The following is a 15,763-nucleotide window of genomic DNA, read 5'->3' on the forward strand; positions in this document are numbered from 1 at the left end:
AAGGAGGTGCCGATGTCTGAGATGGAGCGCGACGAGGAGGCATAACGGTACTTGGTTGAAGTAAATGCGCGAAGCGATGTCGGAGATGATGGACGAGATGTACAAGGAAGGAAGGAATTAAGAGAAAAGAAGAACGTGACTTTTGTACGACGCGTTCTTTGTTGCTGTTGTGCCATGGCTTCTTTCTGTGGCGTAAACGTTACCGATTCAATGGAGTTGCTGACTACCATCTGAAAATGTTATGTCAGTCCCAGAAGCAACAGAATTATTTAAGTATCATAGAGAGCATGCAAACATACGGTTGCATTTCTCTGCCAGAGTCTATCGACTCGTCAGCGTTCCGTGCCAGCGGCCAGGGCTGTTAACTTGAGCATGCTCAATTATACCCGTTATCCAAGGGACACATGCAGTACCATGTAGGTCCGCCCTGCCTAGAACAATGGAGGCACGATAACCAAACAATGACCGGTGGCAATAACAACCATTGTTTGCCCGATTGAGCACGACGTGATGGCGAACTGACATCGATAGCATGGTCCACAGATCAGCGTATGCACGGTGAAGAACGCTGCATATAGGTTCAGGTTGTAGAATAGTGGCGTTTACTTTGTTACATGACGCAACAGACTGCGTTTGAAAACTTGAATTAATTTCATAGTTAAATCCAGAACCAAGAGATCTACAACCATCAGCTGTCTTATTCTTACCCCTCTTTCCCACTCTTTGAGCCACCACGTCCGTGGCCAAACCAGGTTTTGACTTTTTTTGAGAACTTGGTTTTCTCAGATTTCGAGCCTGAGAAAGAAATCTTCATTTTCAAGTGTCGACGAGAAGAAGTGGAACAGAACCTTACCGCTCTGATATCTTTCATCCTTGAGGTGATTTAGCTCTTTATTCACACCAATGGTCGATTCTTGATCATTGGTGACTTTCACCGTCTCTCTCCCCAGGGTCTTCGACTCGGTAGCGTCAGAGTACTCAGTTCCGGTTACAACAATCCGTGGGCGGTGCTCGACAGGTTTCCACTCGCCTTCGAATGCATTGCTGACCAGCCCAGCGTCCATGGTGGCATAGACCGTTTCTGAATTCTTAGAGTTTGCGTATGCCATCACTGCATGTGTATCAGTATACGGAGCTGAATATGCATACTCATTGAATCAACGAACTCACGATAAGTGCATATGATAGTCCAACTCACCGATTCCTCCGGATAGTATATCAGAACAGTTCCTTTAGCCTCAAGGGCCGCGTGTATGAACTGAGCAGCTTGATATATCCGCTGCGTGTCAATGACATGGAACTTTGAATCCAGGCTTATCCTGCGTTGCGAAACGGTTGTGAGCAGGTGTGTAACCTTCATCGCCTTGATTTTCGCTTCAGCTTCATCCTCATCAGGGAGAAAGGACCTTAAACAAAGTGAAAACCCACACCATGAAAACGAAGGTGAACGAAGAATAGCTATCACCTACCCTCTTAAGTATATTCTGTCCAGAAAGAGATATGTCTTTAAGGAAACTGCGCTGTTGTCTTGCTTGGATTTCCACGTAAGATACTTCGGATTGTCGGAGCTGGGATTATGAGAACATTCATAAATTCTCAGTTGCTTCAGGAAACTGCCGTGGGACACATCCCATTCTCTTCCTAAGAACCGGGTTAGCAAAGGAAACGTATATCTAGGCAGTGAGCACAAACGTTGTCGAATACACGCCAGCGCTTCTTCTACCGTCATATTACGTGTATGAATAACTTGTGGAACCAACACATGAACAGATCCGAATGCTAGTGGGTAGACCAGGAGACGTACGATATGCCGCCACAATTATGATGCCTCTTGATATCTCGAGCATACAGTGGATAAGCACCTTTCCCTGCCTCAATAATACACTGTGAATATAGTCAACCGCCTCATAGAAGTGTGAATAGATATCTTCGTCCCTGTCTCGACGTATGACAAGGACGAGATCACGGCGTTGTTCAGGTAGGAAATGAGCGTTGCAAAGGGTAAGGACGTGCGTGATGCGATGTTTTTGGCGCAGGACTTCAGACATGGATTCATCGACACTAGGGACGATTGAGAAATGACATCGCAATGTGAATAGCGACGCACGTTCTAAGGTATATTTTCCCTTCTACAATCTCTTCCATTAATTCCAGGTACGGATTCTTTGGATCACCATCCTTGGCCTTGTTGCATCCGTTGGCATCAACACCGTGAGATATGCCAGCACAAGAGTCGGTCAACTCAGGCTCCGTGTTTTCAATGTCCATGGGATCGTGGCAGACGATTTGATGAGGAAAGGACGATCGTTTAGAGCACAAAGGCCGACAGATGAGGATCAGGCCATGATGATCAAAGCTTTTACGTTGATTGCCGTATGTTGTAGTCTAGTTAGCTGTCGTTCGCACGGTAGTAAACAATGGCATCGATGAAGCTCAAGTTCGAATTCGGAGATACACAGAAAATCAGGAAAAGACAGAAACAAGAAAGCAGTTTGGTCAACCTGTTGCTAGCGTAATGCATCCCCGATGGCATGTATAGATCGTGCCGCCGGCCGGCGGCACTTTGCGCAACACTGTAATTAATGAGTAACTTGGATCCCACAATCTTGCACGGTCGAGGTCTAAAGCTAAAGGATCACGCATCGTGCATAGTGGTCTAAAGAACGAAAGATGAGCATGGAACATCCGTTTCTATCTCAGGCTGTCTCGATGAGCGAGTAATTTTCATGCCCCAACAAATTTAAACTAGACTCGCTAACCAGTCGACGTTCACAAGCATTTCACCTCCTTCCTTATACGGATGTTTGGTTATTTGGTTGACTTCCATAAGTAGGTTGACATCGGAGGTGAGCTTGTGAACGGACTGGGCAAAACCCCGACGTTTCAGAGGGTCACGCTTCTTGTGACTTGGGACTTGGAAAAAATTCTGCTGATTTTTCCTTGCAGCCTGCCTCCGATGGCCTCTAGGTCTCTCTCATCCTCGTTTAAAACCCGGGAAGTATTATTCCTTTGATAATTTCTTGCTTTAGTGCTCCGAAATGCAATTTTTGAATGTCTCTTTTGCACTGCTGTTCAGTCCATGCAGGAGGGGATGGATTCCGATGGAAGGATGACGACATCATATATGGGTAGAGTGGTTCCGCGCTTTGGAAAGAAAATAAGACAGAAAATGGGCATGAAGTGATAAGAAGGTAAGGCATAATCAAAATAATCAACCTAGAATTCACTATGAGGGAGGGAGGGAGGACAAGCACGAAAGCTGGCAGAGAGGATGCGAAATTTTTCTAAGTTCGATGTCACAAAAAGCGTGACCCTCTAAAACGTTGGGGATTTGCCCAGCCGCTTCGCCAAAAGTGAACAGCGCAGCCACGTGGCGAAGCTGGCTGGTGCACGAGCCTAAATTTAAACAGAGTTCTATTCAAAACTGATTGAAAAAGTAAATCTATCCAGGGACCCCCAAAATTTCAACGCAGTCGAGAATGGCCCATTTGGTGGGGTATGAGGGACCCCTTTGGACAAAATTAATGACAATGGCTAACAACGTTTTTGAACATAAATACCGTTTGAAGAAGACGGATTTAGTCTCTTTGGCAATAGTTTGGCCCCCCAGAAAGACGACATTGACCTCCGGAAAGACGACTTCGATCTCCGGAAAGATGACCCTTGATGGGACAGCCGACACCGGCACCGGCAAATTCCAAGATAGGCCATTTCGGCACTAGGCGGCTCTTCAAATTCCTCCAGTTACGAGCGTACGATGGTAGGCTCGTGCACCAGCCAGCTTCGCCACGTGGCTGCGCTGTTCACTTTTGGCGAAGCGGCTGGGCAAATCCCCAACGTTTTAGAGGGTCACGCTTTTTGTGACATCGAACTTAGAAAAATTTCGCATCCTCTCTGCCAGCTTTCGTGCTTGTCCTCCCTCCCTCCCTCATAGTGAATTCTAGGTTGATTATTTTGATTATGCCTTACCTTCTTATCACTTCATGCCCATTTTCTGTCTTATTTTCTTTCCAAAGCGCGGAACCACTCTACCCATATATGATGTCGTCATCCTTCCATCGGAATCCATCCCCTCCTGCATGGACTGAACAGCAGTGCAAAAGAGACATTCAAAAATTGCATTTCGGAGCAAAGCAAGAAATTATCAAAGGAATATATACTTCCCGGGTTTAAACGAGGATGAGAGAGACCTAGAGGCCATCGGAGGCAGGCTGCAAGGAAAAATCAGCAGAATTTTTTCCAAGTCCCAAGTCACAAGAAGCGTGACCCTCTGAAACGTCGGGGTTTTGCCCAGTCCGTCACAAGCTCACCTCCGATGTCAACCTACTTATGGAAGTCAACCAACCAAAAACCACATCCGTATAAGGAAGGAGGTGAATGCTTGTGAACGTCGACTGGTTAGCGAGTCTAGTACGATGGGCGCTGTCAAGATTTAAAACCGAAGATCGGTCGGGGACCACAATAAAAGATGCTGTGTTGGTAGCCAAATGTCTTGCCCATGTTGCCAAGCCCCTTGCATGACCGCTTCTCGCTTACTGGGATGGGCGTTATCGCCGTTATCTGTATTTCTCTCCTTCCGACATATTGAATGATCTAATTCAGCTTTTCACGTCTACAGACTTTCTTATAGGCATATTCACTATAATGCAAGCCTTAATTCTCCTGTCTTTATCCGGAGCTTTTTTTCCATCAATGCAAAGCTGTAAATTTTCGTTGAAGCAATGAATTTCTGGCATCTGTGATCTTGCAGGCAGCACCTCGGGCATATAGCTACTAACTGGATCTGATTCAGCTGAAATATTTGTTCCTTCAAGGGCTAGAACATATCAACATCTTTGTCGGGTGCTAACTGGCATTATTTTCCAACATCAACATTCAAAAGGCGAATTCCTTCAGTCAAAGTCTCGCATTCTGTAGATTAGTGCTCACAACTACAGGCTTTTGTATCATTACACGACGGCAATATTATCTGTCAAGCAAGGTATGATTTAAGTTATATTCAGTACTCACTGTTCGTTGACATAGGCTTGCTCTGTAATATTTTCGCCCTAACATTGTCGTTAAAAATGCATCTCGCATCCTGGAAGTTGACTATCGCCGATAGAGGAATCCCATTCACAGAGTCTGTGAATGGGATAGGTCCGAGTCTTGACATACTCCAGCCCTAGTATCTACTGAGGTTCTGTATGACCGTTAGTCACTGTAATCTGGTAGACATACGACAAAATTCCTTGAAAGCAACTGCTTAAGTCAATTAACAAGCATCAGATTGTATTGATACTCAAAAGTAGTAGATAAAACGTCCCGGTATTAGGAATTCTCTACGACTCAGAATTTGCTCGGAATGCCAGCCTGGCTATGACTGACTCCGATCATAGTATTCGGTGGTAGGCCGCAGTTCTGTGTCAGTGAAATCCAGATGAGAAGCTCGTAAGTACTCAAAGTGTAAACTTCGATGCTACTAGTAGGCGGCCGGGTAGCCGTCATTGACTTGCCTTTGGGAATCGGAAACTAATACTTAGACAATATTTTCTGTGGCAGATGAGCTCATTCGTACTTCTGTCAAATACTCAAAAGCATTCATTTCCGCTGCTGCCGTTGATATGCCAAGACAACGACGTATGAGACTACGAGGCGACGAGCGTCCGGACCGCCAGAGCTCCGGCAAAGTGGCTGTGCCCCTTAGTAATGCCATCAGAAAGCGTATCCATCTTTTCGGAGGTGGTCTTCATCTTTCCGGCGCTCTTACCCATTTCGCCGGAGCTCGAAAACTACACAACGAAGGGGGCTGCGTACGAAGCTCGTGTTGTCTGTCAACGCCATTTCGTCAATACCTCATTTCTGCCATTTTTGTCCAGGCGGGTCCGGGATAGTGGGGCCCGAAAATTACAATGAAATTCTGGGTGTTACGATGGAGTTGCCTTGATACCAACTGTGTCTTACATATCTGTGTCAAAGAGATAGAAAGACAAGGTAGAATATAAACGAACCCTAGAAAGACACCCTCGCCCCAGTACGCAGCACATAAGTTACAGTATTTCGAAACGGATGTTGAGTTGCGCAAGTCTTGGCAACTTTCCGACTTTCAAACGCGATGATTCGCTAATGACATCAGCTCTATTTTTAGTCAGGAAAAACATACGCGATCGGGTGTATGACCCACCAGGCGAACCGATACCAGCCATAAAACAGAGCCAGATCGGTATACAACATTGTCCATCGTTCTTTCCCGCCACCACCACATCTGCTTGCTATCAAACAACGCTCTCTATAACCTGCACAAACATCACTACTTCAATGACATCCATCGCTACCATTCGTTTTTGTGACGTCCTTCAAAAGCCGCCAGCAGATCGCCCACGGAAGGCGAGTCCATATATTCTTGGACTCTTCGCAACGAAACAGCTAAAAGCGTCATTCAGGCTGGAACGGTGTACCCTATGGTAGCGCAGCTCAAAGGCGGGACCGACAGAAATTCATTTGATTTACTCTGGGCGTGGGAGGCTTTGTCGGCGGTGACTATCGAATTGGAGATCCCAGAAACTGAAGATAGCAGGGCGGTAAGTGACGATCCATGTCAAGGGCACTAGACTTACAACGGACATGGCAGGCTGTTGTTAAGAAGACGTTGATGTCCTGCCACCAGTCTTTGGTTGGACAGCTAGGCGAGAGAGCGTCAAGGCTTCTGGGATCATCGAAATTCACTCATGGTGGTAACAGCTTCCTTGCTCCTTGTCCTCATCTATGCACAGTCTCGTCCAGCGCCTCTGCGTCGATTGCTATGGGTTCTGCGTTCTCCTCGTATTCATCGTCCATGTCGACCACTGGCTCGGAGGATTAACCGATTGATAGAGTTAGGATTACACCCGATCGGAACTGAGAGGGCCATAGAATTCGTCATGACCTTCGTGTTTATTGTACAAGTTCTCGTAATATCCCTGTTTTGAATGTAATAGTACGCATATATCCACATAATTGTTCCACGCGCAAAGCTAGGACTCCTGAAGTGGTTTAGTCGAGAGAATAAGGTTTATGATGTCGCACTATGCCGTGAACTTGATCATCAGAGGCCCAGTGGTTGAACAGTAACAGTGTTTAGTTTGTCGAGATAACAAAGTGCGTACTTGAGCGAATTCATGCGGTTACACATGTCGGACATCGGTCTTGTTTAATCCAGTGGTTGACCACAATTGCTGCGAGAGTGCTGAGAGGATAATGAGTACCTTGAAACGACTCTGTGACCGTCGTTGACGGGATGCTTCGCAAGTGACACCGAAAAATCCGGTTTAGGAGTGACGGAGCACGGCAACGGCCCAGGAATTAAATCCAACCGTGGCAAAAAAGAATTATCAGATCCGGAAGCTTACCTGGAAGAAATGTAACCAGAAAATAGGAGTAGCGTATGGTCAACAGTCGAGTAGCGGTTGTTATTGTCCAAGAAGGTCTGTAGAGAGTACAAAAATCGAGATAGAATTTCGCAAGAAAATGCCAGTGCACAGGAGAGTGCAGACCAAGGAAGAGGTCGACCGGGGGAGCCTTTGAGCATTTTGGGGTTGTCCGGCAACAGAATAAGGGTAATCGGAAAGCGGCAGTTTGTTTGTGCGACATCCGTTGGACACCAAAAATCAAACCGCCATCATCCTTGTCTACATCGTCGAGGTCGCTCTCCTGATGGGGACATACATCCAGTGTTGTACCATCAAGGCTTCAGTATGATGCCTTCGTCGCCTTGCAAAAAATAGCGAAATGGCCAGTTTTCTCGAGATTTACTCTCGTAGTCTCTGTTTTTCGTTCTTCGTGCAGCAGGTCTTGCACTATTATATTGATTGTTGTTCCGAAGCTTCTGGATAGCATCTTCTTCTCTCACAGACCTTTCGTTGCGCGGGTGGATGCATGCGACTAGAAGTTAACAACGCCCAAAGTCATCTTTTGTGAATGGGACGCCAAAATTGAAAACGGGGTTGTCTTGGACTTGAAGATATAACGTTTATCTCCCAGCGTGTCGTTGGGTCTTCAGCTTCCGGTCCTCAGTGTTATCAAGTTCACCGTCATCCGCTCAGTGGGCTCAAGAAGATCAAGTTTCCAGAGACAGTCGGCAATATGGTTGAACTGGGTTGGGGGCGCAGTGTTTGGATATAATGCCCGCAGGTATGTTTTCAAGTTCTTCAGATTCTCTTGAGGATTGTCTTTGACTAGCTGGTATTAGCAGGTAACTTGACGTCCACACAGGTGTTGTAACTTTTGCTGGTCGTTGAATTATTCTGGAAGCACACGATGTTTACCATAATCATGCTATGGCAGCCATGGGGAATAAACCGGGCTGCTAGAAATTACAGTGAGAGTATGAAGTGAGTCGTCGCGTTATGCGTTAGCAGGATTCATGACTCACAGAGTCACAGGGCGCTCACATGTTGTTACAGACGTGACACTTACGTAAGGGTAACGTCGCATAATTGGCGGTCGATATGGGCCCTCGAAATTTGCCTCTGTCGGTGTCATTCAGATATTGGCGGCATGAAATTTGGAATAATACGCGTCACAACCAAAGAGGAGAGGGATGAGCTGCCAGAGAGGAGTCGGAACGACGGGAGAAGACCCGTCGTCGGTTACCAGAGCCGTCATTCCAGTTCCCAGTAACTCGGTATGCCGGTCCATAGTCTCGGGTTCGGGTCCTCATACCTGGAAATACGCGTCGTCATGGCCCAGGCATACTAGGCGTACGTTCTGCTGTATGGTGGACGATCCATTTGGACTGGACCATTTTTGTCGGGTTTTTTTGAAGAGCAAGCATGACACACTGTGAGAACGCCTATTTGTGTTCGAAATTCCACTTATGTCATTCCAGTGTTTACGCCGAACATACTGGGTAAGTCACTGGTTCGATACGGGTTCGGTTCCCGATATCGAAGCCCAGGCGCACTTTAAAAGCTAGGGAAGCCGACCAGGGTAGTTATCTCTCTTCTTTTCACTCTCTCACCACGCTCCTTCGTCATTTTTCATCCTCATGCCTCCACTCCGTATCCGCGACCGCCACTTCCCTTCTATGCATCAGGTTTTCCTTCAAGCCCAGACTATTCCCGTCAGTGCTACCATATACTATCAACACGTCCCTCTGCCCTCCCTCGTCTTTCGATACGAGCCTTATGGACATGCCTACGCCAACAGAAACCACCCTCTAATGGTGAGCACAGTTCCCCTTGGTTAATTTTAGCTAAAATTGTGCAGACTACTACTCGTGATGGTAACATTGATTGGGACGACCGCGTTTTTTTCACTGTAGCCCTTGTGAGTATCATCTGTTTGCCGGTGCGAACTTGGTCTGATGAGCATTACAGCCTCACCCCACGGAAGAAGAAATGGCTCTCAATGAAGCCCTTCAAGTAAATCCGGAACCTGGGGTTCAGCCTCCTCATGGTCGCGTTAGGCGCCTGTCTGTCCTAGTCATTGTTAGGCTGTTATCCGTCTTTCCCTGTCATATATACTTATCGATCTGACCAGGAGCTTGCCCTTGCTGTCACCCGTCGTCTTCGTATTTCTCGGTTGGATTGAACTCCACCTCCGTCGTCTCAAAAATTTCTTGTCCCTCGCTCCAAAAAAATTGGGATGTAAGCTTGAAATCATACCTTATCACACATTTTTTCTTGGGTCTCGTCGTCATCAAACTTGAATGTATCATTACACCTTGTCGTAGTTACCAGCTTTGCTATCACTGTACATCTGTACCTCCAATGCACATACTAAATCTTGTGAGTACCTACTTATGCACAGGTGCAGGTTCAGCGACTATGGAAATGAAGCAACCTTGTCGGGTTGAGTCACCGGATTTTTTTTTTGCACCCCAAATTTCACAAGGATCAACTGAATTGTACATGATAGGGATAGTTTAAATAAAACCTCATTGAATGACTACAGACGTAAGGTATCAATTAATCGGCATCAACAACCATACCGCCACGACCCCTTCTGATCCTATCCTCTAGCCCACCAGAACCACCAAACACCTTCTTTGACTCCTGGCTCAAGAACCCTCCCATGCCCTTCGACTTGGCCCTCGCCTCCTCCTCCTCCGCATGATCAGCCTTCTCTTTCTCCAACATTTGCGCCAGACGCTCCTTCCGTTCGCTACTCATTGTAGTGGCATCAGCGGTCATGGCAGCCAGCCGAGCTGCACGGTTTTCAGCAGCACGGTTGTCAGATAAACGGGTAGGAGGCGGACTCGTGCGTATTCGTTTCGCAGGAATGTGACGATCATACCTCTCCCTACTTGAACTGCGTGCACGTTTCCCATGTTCTTCAGATCTATCATAAGACACGGGTCGACGTCTGTCGTTCTGAGACGGTTCATCATAGTGACGCCGACGCGAGTCGCGAGGGGGGCTCTCGTAACGGCGGTGATATGGAGGTGAAGGACTGCGGCCTGTATGGCGTCGTGAAGGATATTCGTTTTCGCTGCTGCTTCGTTCATCGTAGTGAGAGCGGAACGGTGACGGTGAGGGACGTCTATGAAAGGGACTTCGACTACGGGAGCGATGGGATCCACTATACCGGTTTGGAGAGCGAGACCTCGACCTGTTGCGATCGTCCAAGGGACTCGGTGAGCGCGAGTATCTGTCCCGTCTTTGTTTACGCTCCAGTTTTAATCGCTTCTTTTCCTCTTTCTCTAATTTCTTCTGTTTCTTATCTTTCTTTGGCTTGATACCATTGCGCTCCTGCATCTCTTTGAGGCGAAGAGGGTTAGCCATTAGTGCTTCATAAGCCGCCTGCTCCTGCTGTTTGATGGCAAGTAGAGGGTCTTCGCGGATTTTCGCGGCTATGTCACGGGCGTTGTTGGCATTTTGAACAGCGATGAAGTTCTTGTGAGAGGCACCAAGCTGTTAAGCGTGGTTAGATTACAGGTTCAGCATCAATGTGAGTACACGTACCTTAGCATTGTCATCTGCTGTTAAGATCTTGTCCACCCTTTTCTTCCCAAGGAGATAATCCTCTAGATCATTTGGATTCTGACTGCTGCCCGTCGCCGGAGTCGTGTACATCCATTCAAGTTTCTCCGTCCGTTTCTTGCCCGTTTTCTCTTCTTGAAGTCTCTGCAGTTCTTGAAGTTGCCGTTCTTCTTCCTTTTCCTTGCGGAGTTGGTCTAGTTTTTTCTTCTCTTCAAGCTAATACGGATAGTGTCATGTCAGACTTGTCAACTAGCAATAATCATGGATTGGACTCACAGCCTTCTTTTCTTCGAGCCAGACCCGCTCCTGATTCTTCAACAGAAGCGGGTGCCAGGACTTCTTCATGTTCAAGTCGCCGCCACCCATTTTGATGAAGTGCTGGATGAATGAGTGTAAAGTAGGTTGTGTAGATGCAAGGCTGAATTAAGCACGAAGTGGGATGAACCAAGGGGCGCCGGATGTTTGTATCTGATTGGCAGAGCCCTTCTCCAGCCTTCTCCGCAATGCCGGCCGCCTTCATGGTTCCTTTCTCGACCTGACATTCACCATGTCTCCACCCACGGACATACAGGACGACGTCGAATACGAGGAGAATGATCCATTTAATCGTGACGCTGACGATATTAATGCGCCTTTGCGTCCTGAGTGAGCATGCTGTCTCTGTTGCGTGTCATGATCTAAAGGCCATTCACAGACCAACTCGTTCCATCTATGCTCTAACACGCCAAGAAATAACAAAAGGACTCGCCAACCGATTTGTTCACTCACGGACATATATCATTCTGTATCTTGGAATGGCTGCGTTGTCAGTGACGACGGTGGTGCTCAGCCTTGTAGACGGGTTGTCCCGGTCTCCCCTTCTATATTCTTGAAATTATCATCAATGTGGCGATGATACTTGAAGTTGGTGTACGTTTCGTTGCATTTGGACGTGTAAGAATGATGCATCTGTCTCCTAGTGTGCGTACTTACGAATGTCATGATGATAGCAATTCTGGAAATCACCGTTCAATGTTGTAGACCTCATTCTCACCGTCTTCTGTGCTCTTACCTTGCTAGTACTTGCATTTGCCTCATCGTGTGGGTCCACTAGCAAAGAGGAGGAACTCCTGGACACGCTGCTGCTCGTTGCTCGAAATGTCCTTCAATTCAGTCGTCTCGCTGCGGTCATGAGACAGTATGTTTGTTGAAAATTCCATCATTTTTGATGCTGATGTCGTTCCTGCTAAAGATCGGGGCAGTCTATATTCTCGCGGCCGAAGCCCATCGACATCAATGCTGCACGGCGATACAACCTTGATATTGATATTGACAGTGATGAGGAAGAAGACGCTGAACTTGGTCAGCCACTAGTGCGAAACCCCGTACTGTTCGATGCGAGTTCAGGGCAACGACCGCAAGGTAGAAATTCTACTATGTCCGCCATGCCTCGAGCTGCGGAAGCTGCGCGAGATAGAGATACTGAAGATGTATGGGCGGAGCTGGGATAGAGGTTTGTATGTGATCTTTTGATAACGACTTATGTATCTGACGCGGTACATAGCCCAGTAAGGGTGCCTTTGGAGCTTCCTCGCGGGATTTGCCAAGTTAGTGCGCATTCAACCTCAGCGATCATGCCGCTCAGGTGGATCCAGGGCTCGGATTATTATATTTTCCCGGGAATTGATGGTGATACTCCCACAGCCCGGCCTGGTGTAGTATAGGATTGTATTATTTGGGTATGATGGACGTCGTGAGAAGAGGATAGACGAGTCAATTTGACGACAATCGATAGACGGAATCTTCTCAATATATATGTTTTCTGCTTCCGAGGGGAGCTTAGGGACCGCCGGACAGAATCGCATGATTCGCCTGATGGGACGTAAAATTACCTTTTTCAGATCGCAGACGTTTCCAGGAGACCGATTGCTTTTACGGCAGGATCAGAACGTGTTAGAAAAACAATTCGACCAGTCCAGACGCTAAACTCTTTTGCCAACGACAACGACGACAACGTCTATGTTTTGACCTTGCCGACATTTGCTCCTGCGCTCACAAGGCCAGGTTAGCTCTGTAGACTCCCAATCCTTCTTCTGCCTTGCTTTCCCCTTGTTCCTATCTTTTATCTCTCATTAATCTTCCATGTCGTCCGCTATCTCGCGCCATGACCAGGCTTCGCGAAGTTGGTGGTCCTCAAAACACGCCAAGTATCCTGCTCAACCCAAGGACATGCCCCAGGATTTTACCCCGGGAAGCTCGACGTCTTCCACTAAATCTTCCGGCAGCAAGTTTAATTCTCTGACTTCTGTTTTCAAGTCCAAGAAGCACCCTTCCTTGGCCATACAAGACCCTCCCCTGCCTCCCGCCCGACCCGTTCTCTCTGCTGTTTCACCGTCGGATCTGGGACGATCAAAGTCTCACAACGTACAGTGCACTCGGCCTCCATCCAAATCTGTTTCATCCACCCTCTCGCAGGCGGAATCATCAGAGCCTCGTACCCCAGTCGACAGCAACCGAGAAATGCACCACCAGTCATTACTGACATTGTCAGACAACGATCCTTTTGCCTCCCATGGTATATTCATACCTCACTCTCCTGTAGACCCCAACCGTCTCTCGGTTTACTCAAATTCCTCCATCATAGAATACTCCAAACGGAGTGACGCGGGGATTAACCGTGGATCCTATGCTTCGTCCTCATCTCAGTCGAACTATTACGGCGATTCACCGTCGTTTAGTCCTACTTCCCGTACGGCGTCGTCGCCAGATATACCCACTCGGCGAAAACTTACGTCCAAGTGCGTCTCACGCGTCCTTCTCTCATTTATTTCGTGCTAATTCTTTTACGTAGGAAATCGGGAGGTGATTTGCGACGCAATGGATCCATGCATTCGTCTGTAGTTTCTGCTGAAGTTATCCGGAATGCCAGGGATGCAGCATGGGAAAGCCTCCCATCTCCCGGAAACCCAATTATCAAGAACTCGTCATCAGTCACTCTAACAGAGAAAAATCGATTGAGCCAACCTGACGCTTCACATGTAGCCAGACCATCGCTTCGTGCTCGAGGCCTGACGGAAAGTGGCGGCATTCATCCTCCAAACTTTCTTCGCCGGGACTCTGCGCAGTCTCCGGACAATGCTTCAACTTCTTCCCCTCGCGTTATCGTACGTCAGGCGTCCATCCAGCGAATGGGCTTGCCACCCAGCGCACCCCCCACTCAGCGGCTGCCTCTTCCGCCTCCCGTTCCCATGCCCATAGTCGATGACGACGCGGATGTAGTACTATCGCCTGACATATCAGGGGGTTCTGCGGCATCTTCTTTCACTTCTTCGATGAGGGAACCGTACATGGCCAACCAACATTACATTCCGCGCGAGGATAGATCACATAGGGATACCTCTTCTGAGCTCGAGAAGTCCCCATTGTCTTCTCCTAAAGCAGGCCGTACCCTTAAAAAGTCGATATCTCATCAGTCCCTGACGAAGAGGGGCAGTTCCGGCGGGTCGCCAGCTCCACCCACTGCTACAACTGACCCTGTAGTTGAGAAGGCGCCACGGAAACAGAGATCATTCCATCATGCTCGCCTTCCTATGATCCCTCCACTGCCTCTGCCTCTGCGTCACAACAATAATTCAGTTCCTTCCACTGCTGCTTCAAACTCTGCGGGTGATGCCACTTCCATATCCGATAAGCGTGGAAGCTCGGGCGGAGGGTCCGCTAGTGGTGGGAGAAAAAGACTATTTTCGGGCTCACACTTTGGGAGGCATTCGGCGTCGCAGGGACTCTCGCCTGAAGAAGATAAACGATCAGTTTTCAGTCTTCCTGTTGAGTCAGACCGTACCGGCAGCAGTAGTTTGCTGTCACAGACAACTTTATCACCGTCGTCCTCTTTTTGGGATGAAAGTACTCCGGACATTCCCAGTAGCCCGAAGCCTGAATACGTGCCTCAGTCAATATTGTCACCAGCCGAACTCCTTGAAGTAGAAGCCAATATCCAAGATGCCCTCAATTTCAGTAAACAGTCGCGACAGCGTGGCTACTCCGTGGTATCTTCTTCTACTGTTGCAGACGACGACTACGGCCCCATCCCGGAAGGTCTTGCGGCACCATTCTCTCTTAACAATGGCCCGAAGCTAGGCATATCCGTTCCATCTCTATATTCGCGCCCATCGACGCAACCCACTCATCCCTCATCCATAACTTCGAATTCCTTTTTTTCACCTCCATCTGATCCGCATCACATCAGCCTCCCTCCCCCACCTCGTCGTTCTCGCCCTCAAACTTCTCCCGCTCATAATGACAATGAGATTAAGCCCTTATCTCCCCCTCCACGCACCAAGGTGCGCAGGAAGGTATCGGTTGAGACCAATCTCCGGCGGAATATGATGATAAGGAAACCATCCTTTTTGGATATAGATGATGAATTCGACAGAGATCACCAGCGAGTCTCACGACCAGATCCCCCACCAAAGGTGAATGCGAAGCAACAAATACACGATAGCTTCCTTGATCTTGCGCGAGAGTCATTTGACAGTTCACGTAGTGACGACCCATAGCGACACCTTATTCTCTTTCTCAACGGATGCGTACATATCCTATCTTTATGTTCTTATTTGCTACATACGATACCTCAAGCGTGTGCTTTTACTGTTTTCGTTTGCTTTCCGTCTTATTGTGTTAATATAGCTGCAACAACCCTACCAGGTTATACATTCGTACATCACCCTCCTTTACATTTCTTCGTGTACCTCCAACAACTTTTTACATTCATCCATGGCCGGTGGCTGGTACTGTATTCTTACCCTCCCATGTCCCACCTCAAGCAAAGCATTCAAAATGATGGT

The 15,763-nt window shown here is 47.8% G+C and overlaps 6 protein-coding genes across 6 annotated transcripts; 3 read left to right on the forward strand and 3 right to left on the reverse strand.

Moving 5' to 3' along the window:
- Positions 1 to 520: 520 nt before the first annotated feature.
- EV420DRAFT_1511670 (dual specificity phosphatase) lies at positions 521 to 2,570 on the reverse strand. The gene is made up of 7 exons (XM_060471595.1): positions 2,108 to 2,570; positions 1,805 to 2,061; positions 1,693 to 1,746; positions 1,470 to 1,641; positions 1,171 to 1,406; positions 854 to 1,111; positions 521 to 795 (listed from the first exon to the last, which is right to left on the reverse strand). Exons 1-7 carry the CDS (start codon positions 2,266 to 2,268, stop codon positions 704 to 706), a joined length of 1,230 nt encoding a protein of 409 aa, XP_060337276.1. The 5' UTR covers positions 2,269 to 2,570; the 3' UTR covers positions 521 to 703.
- A 331-nt stretch (positions 2,571 to 2,901) lies between these two features.
- On the reverse strand, positions 2,902 to 3,399 carry EV420DRAFT_1511675 (uncharacterized protein). The gene has a single exon (XM_060471596.1). The coding sequence runs from the start codon at positions 3,198 to 3,200 to the stop codon at positions 2,985 to 2,987; it is 216 nt and encodes a 71-aa protein (XP_060337277.1). The 5' UTR covers positions 3,201 to 3,399; the 3' UTR covers positions 2,902 to 2,984.
- A 2,221-nt stretch (positions 3,400 to 5,620) lies between these two features.
- On the forward strand, positions 5,621 to 7,318 carry EV420DRAFT_1511688 (uncharacterized protein). Its single transcript, XM_060471597.1, has 3 exons — positions 5,621 to 6,366; positions 6,423 to 6,560; positions 6,611 to 7,318. The coding sequence occupies exons 1-3, from the start codon at positions 6,049 to 6,051 to the stop codon at positions 6,839 to 6,841; spliced, it is 687 nt and encodes a 228-aa protein (XP_060337278.1). The 5' UTR covers positions 5,621 to 6,048; the 3' UTR covers positions 6,842 to 7,318.
- A 2,507-nt stretch (positions 7,319 to 9,825) lies between these two features.
- EV420DRAFT_1511698 (Pre-mRNA splicing factor-domain-containing protein) lies at positions 9,826 to 11,391 on the reverse strand. The gene is made up of 3 exons (XM_060471598.1): positions 11,217 to 11,391; positions 10,923 to 11,156; positions 9,826 to 10,871 (listed from the first exon to the last, which is right to left on the reverse strand). The coding sequence occupies exons 1-3, from the start codon at positions 11,304 to 11,306 to the stop codon at positions 9,927 to 9,929; spliced, it is 1,269 nt and encodes a 422-aa protein (XP_060337279.1). The 5' UTR covers positions 11,307 to 11,391; the 3' UTR covers positions 9,826 to 9,926.
- On the forward strand, positions 11,392 to 12,822 carry EV420DRAFT_1759624 (uncharacterized protein). Its single transcript, XM_060480592.1, has 6 exons — positions 11,392 to 11,585; positions 11,635 to 11,749; positions 11,778 to 11,873; positions 11,930 to 12,117; positions 12,172 to 12,432; positions 12,484 to 12,822. The coding sequence occupies exons 1-5, from the start codon at positions 11,488 to 11,490 to the stop codon at positions 12,428 to 12,430; spliced, it is 756 nt and encodes a 251-aa protein (XP_060337280.1). The 5' UTR covers positions 11,392 to 11,487; the 3' UTR covers positions 12,431 to 12,432; positions 12,484 to 12,822.
- A 13-nt stretch (positions 12,823 to 12,835) lies between these two features.
- EV420DRAFT_1511700 (uncharacterized protein) lies at positions 12,836 to 15,762 on the forward strand. Its single transcript, XM_060471599.1, has 2 exons — positions 12,836 to 13,717; positions 13,771 to 15,762. The coding sequence occupies exons 1-2, from the start codon at positions 13,062 to 13,064 to the stop codon at positions 15,473 to 15,475; spliced, it is 2,361 nt and encodes a 786-aa protein (XP_060337281.1). The 5' UTR covers positions 12,836 to 13,061; the 3' UTR covers positions 15,476 to 15,762.
- The last annotated feature ends 1 nt before the right edge of the window (position 15,763 follows it).

This window comes from Desarmillaria tabescens (genome assembly GCF_030435595.1).
Source record: "Desarmillaria tabescens strain CCBAS 213 chromosome Unknown EV420scaffold_4, whole genome shotgun sequence".
Taxonomy (NCBI): Eukaryota; Fungi; Basidiomycota; class Agaricomycetes; order Agaricales; family Physalacriaceae; genus Desarmillaria; species Desarmillaria tabescens.

Coding starts and splice junctions, on each gene's coding strand:
- EV420DRAFT_1511670 (XM_060471595.1), bottom strand. CDS start 2,268: ATGGACATTGAAAACACGGAGCCTGAGTTGACCGACTCTTGTGCTGGC. Junction 2,062..2,107: donor GGGAAAATATACCTTAGAAC/GTGCGTCGCTAT, acceptor AATCGTCCCTAG/TGTCGATGAATCCATGTCTG. Junction 1,112..1,170: donor GACTATCATATGCACTTATC/GTGAGTTCGTTG, acceptor ATACACATGCAG/TGATGGCATACGCAAACTCT.
- EV420DRAFT_1511675 (XM_060471596.1), bottom strand. CDS start 3,200: ATGCCTTACCTTCTTATCACTTCATGCCCATTTTCTGTCTTATTTTCT.
- EV420DRAFT_1511688 (XM_060471597.1), top strand. CDS start 6,049: ATGTTGAGTTGCGCAAGTCTTGGCAACTTTCCGACTTTCAAACGCGAT. Junction 6,367..6,422: donor CAGCAGATCGCCCACGGAAG/GCGAGTCCATAT, acceptor AGCGTCATTCAG/GCTGGAACGGTGTACCCTAT. Junction 6,561..6,610: donor AAACTGAAGATAGCAGGGCG/GTAAGTGACGAT, acceptor CGGACATGGCAG/GCTGTTGTTAAGAAGACGTT.
- EV420DRAFT_1511698 (XM_060471598.1), bottom strand. CDS start 11,306: ATGGGTGGCGGCGACTTGAACATGAAGAAGTCCTGGCACCCGCTTCTG. Junction 11,157..11,216: donor GGCTCGAAGAAAAGAAGGCT/GTGAGTCCAATC, acceptor TATCCGTATTAG/CTTGAAGAGAAGAAAAAACT. Junction 10,872..10,922: donor CAGCAGATGACAATGCTAAG/GTACGTGTACTC, acceptor CACGCTTAACAG/CTTGGTGCCTCTCACAAGAA.
- EV420DRAFT_1511700 (XM_060471599.1), top strand. CDS start 13,062: ATGTCGTCCGCTATCTCGCGCCATGACCAGGCTTCGCGAAGTTGGTGG. Junction 13,718..13,770: donor CGGCGAAAACTTACGTCCAA/GTGCGTCTCACG, acceptor TCTTTTACGTAG/GAAATCGGGAGGTGATTTGC.
- EV420DRAFT_1759624 (XM_060480592.1), top strand. CDS start 11,488: ATGTCTCCACCCACGGACATACAGGACGACGTCGAATACGAGGAGAAT. Junction 11,586..11,634: donor AATGCGCCTTTGCGTCCTGA/GTGAGCATGCTG, acceptor GGCCATTCACAG/ACCAACTCGTTCCATCTATG. Junction 11,750..11,777: donor TTGGAATGGCTGCGTTGTCA/GTGACGACGGTG, acceptor TCAGCCTTGTAG/ACGGGTTGTCCCGGTCTCCC.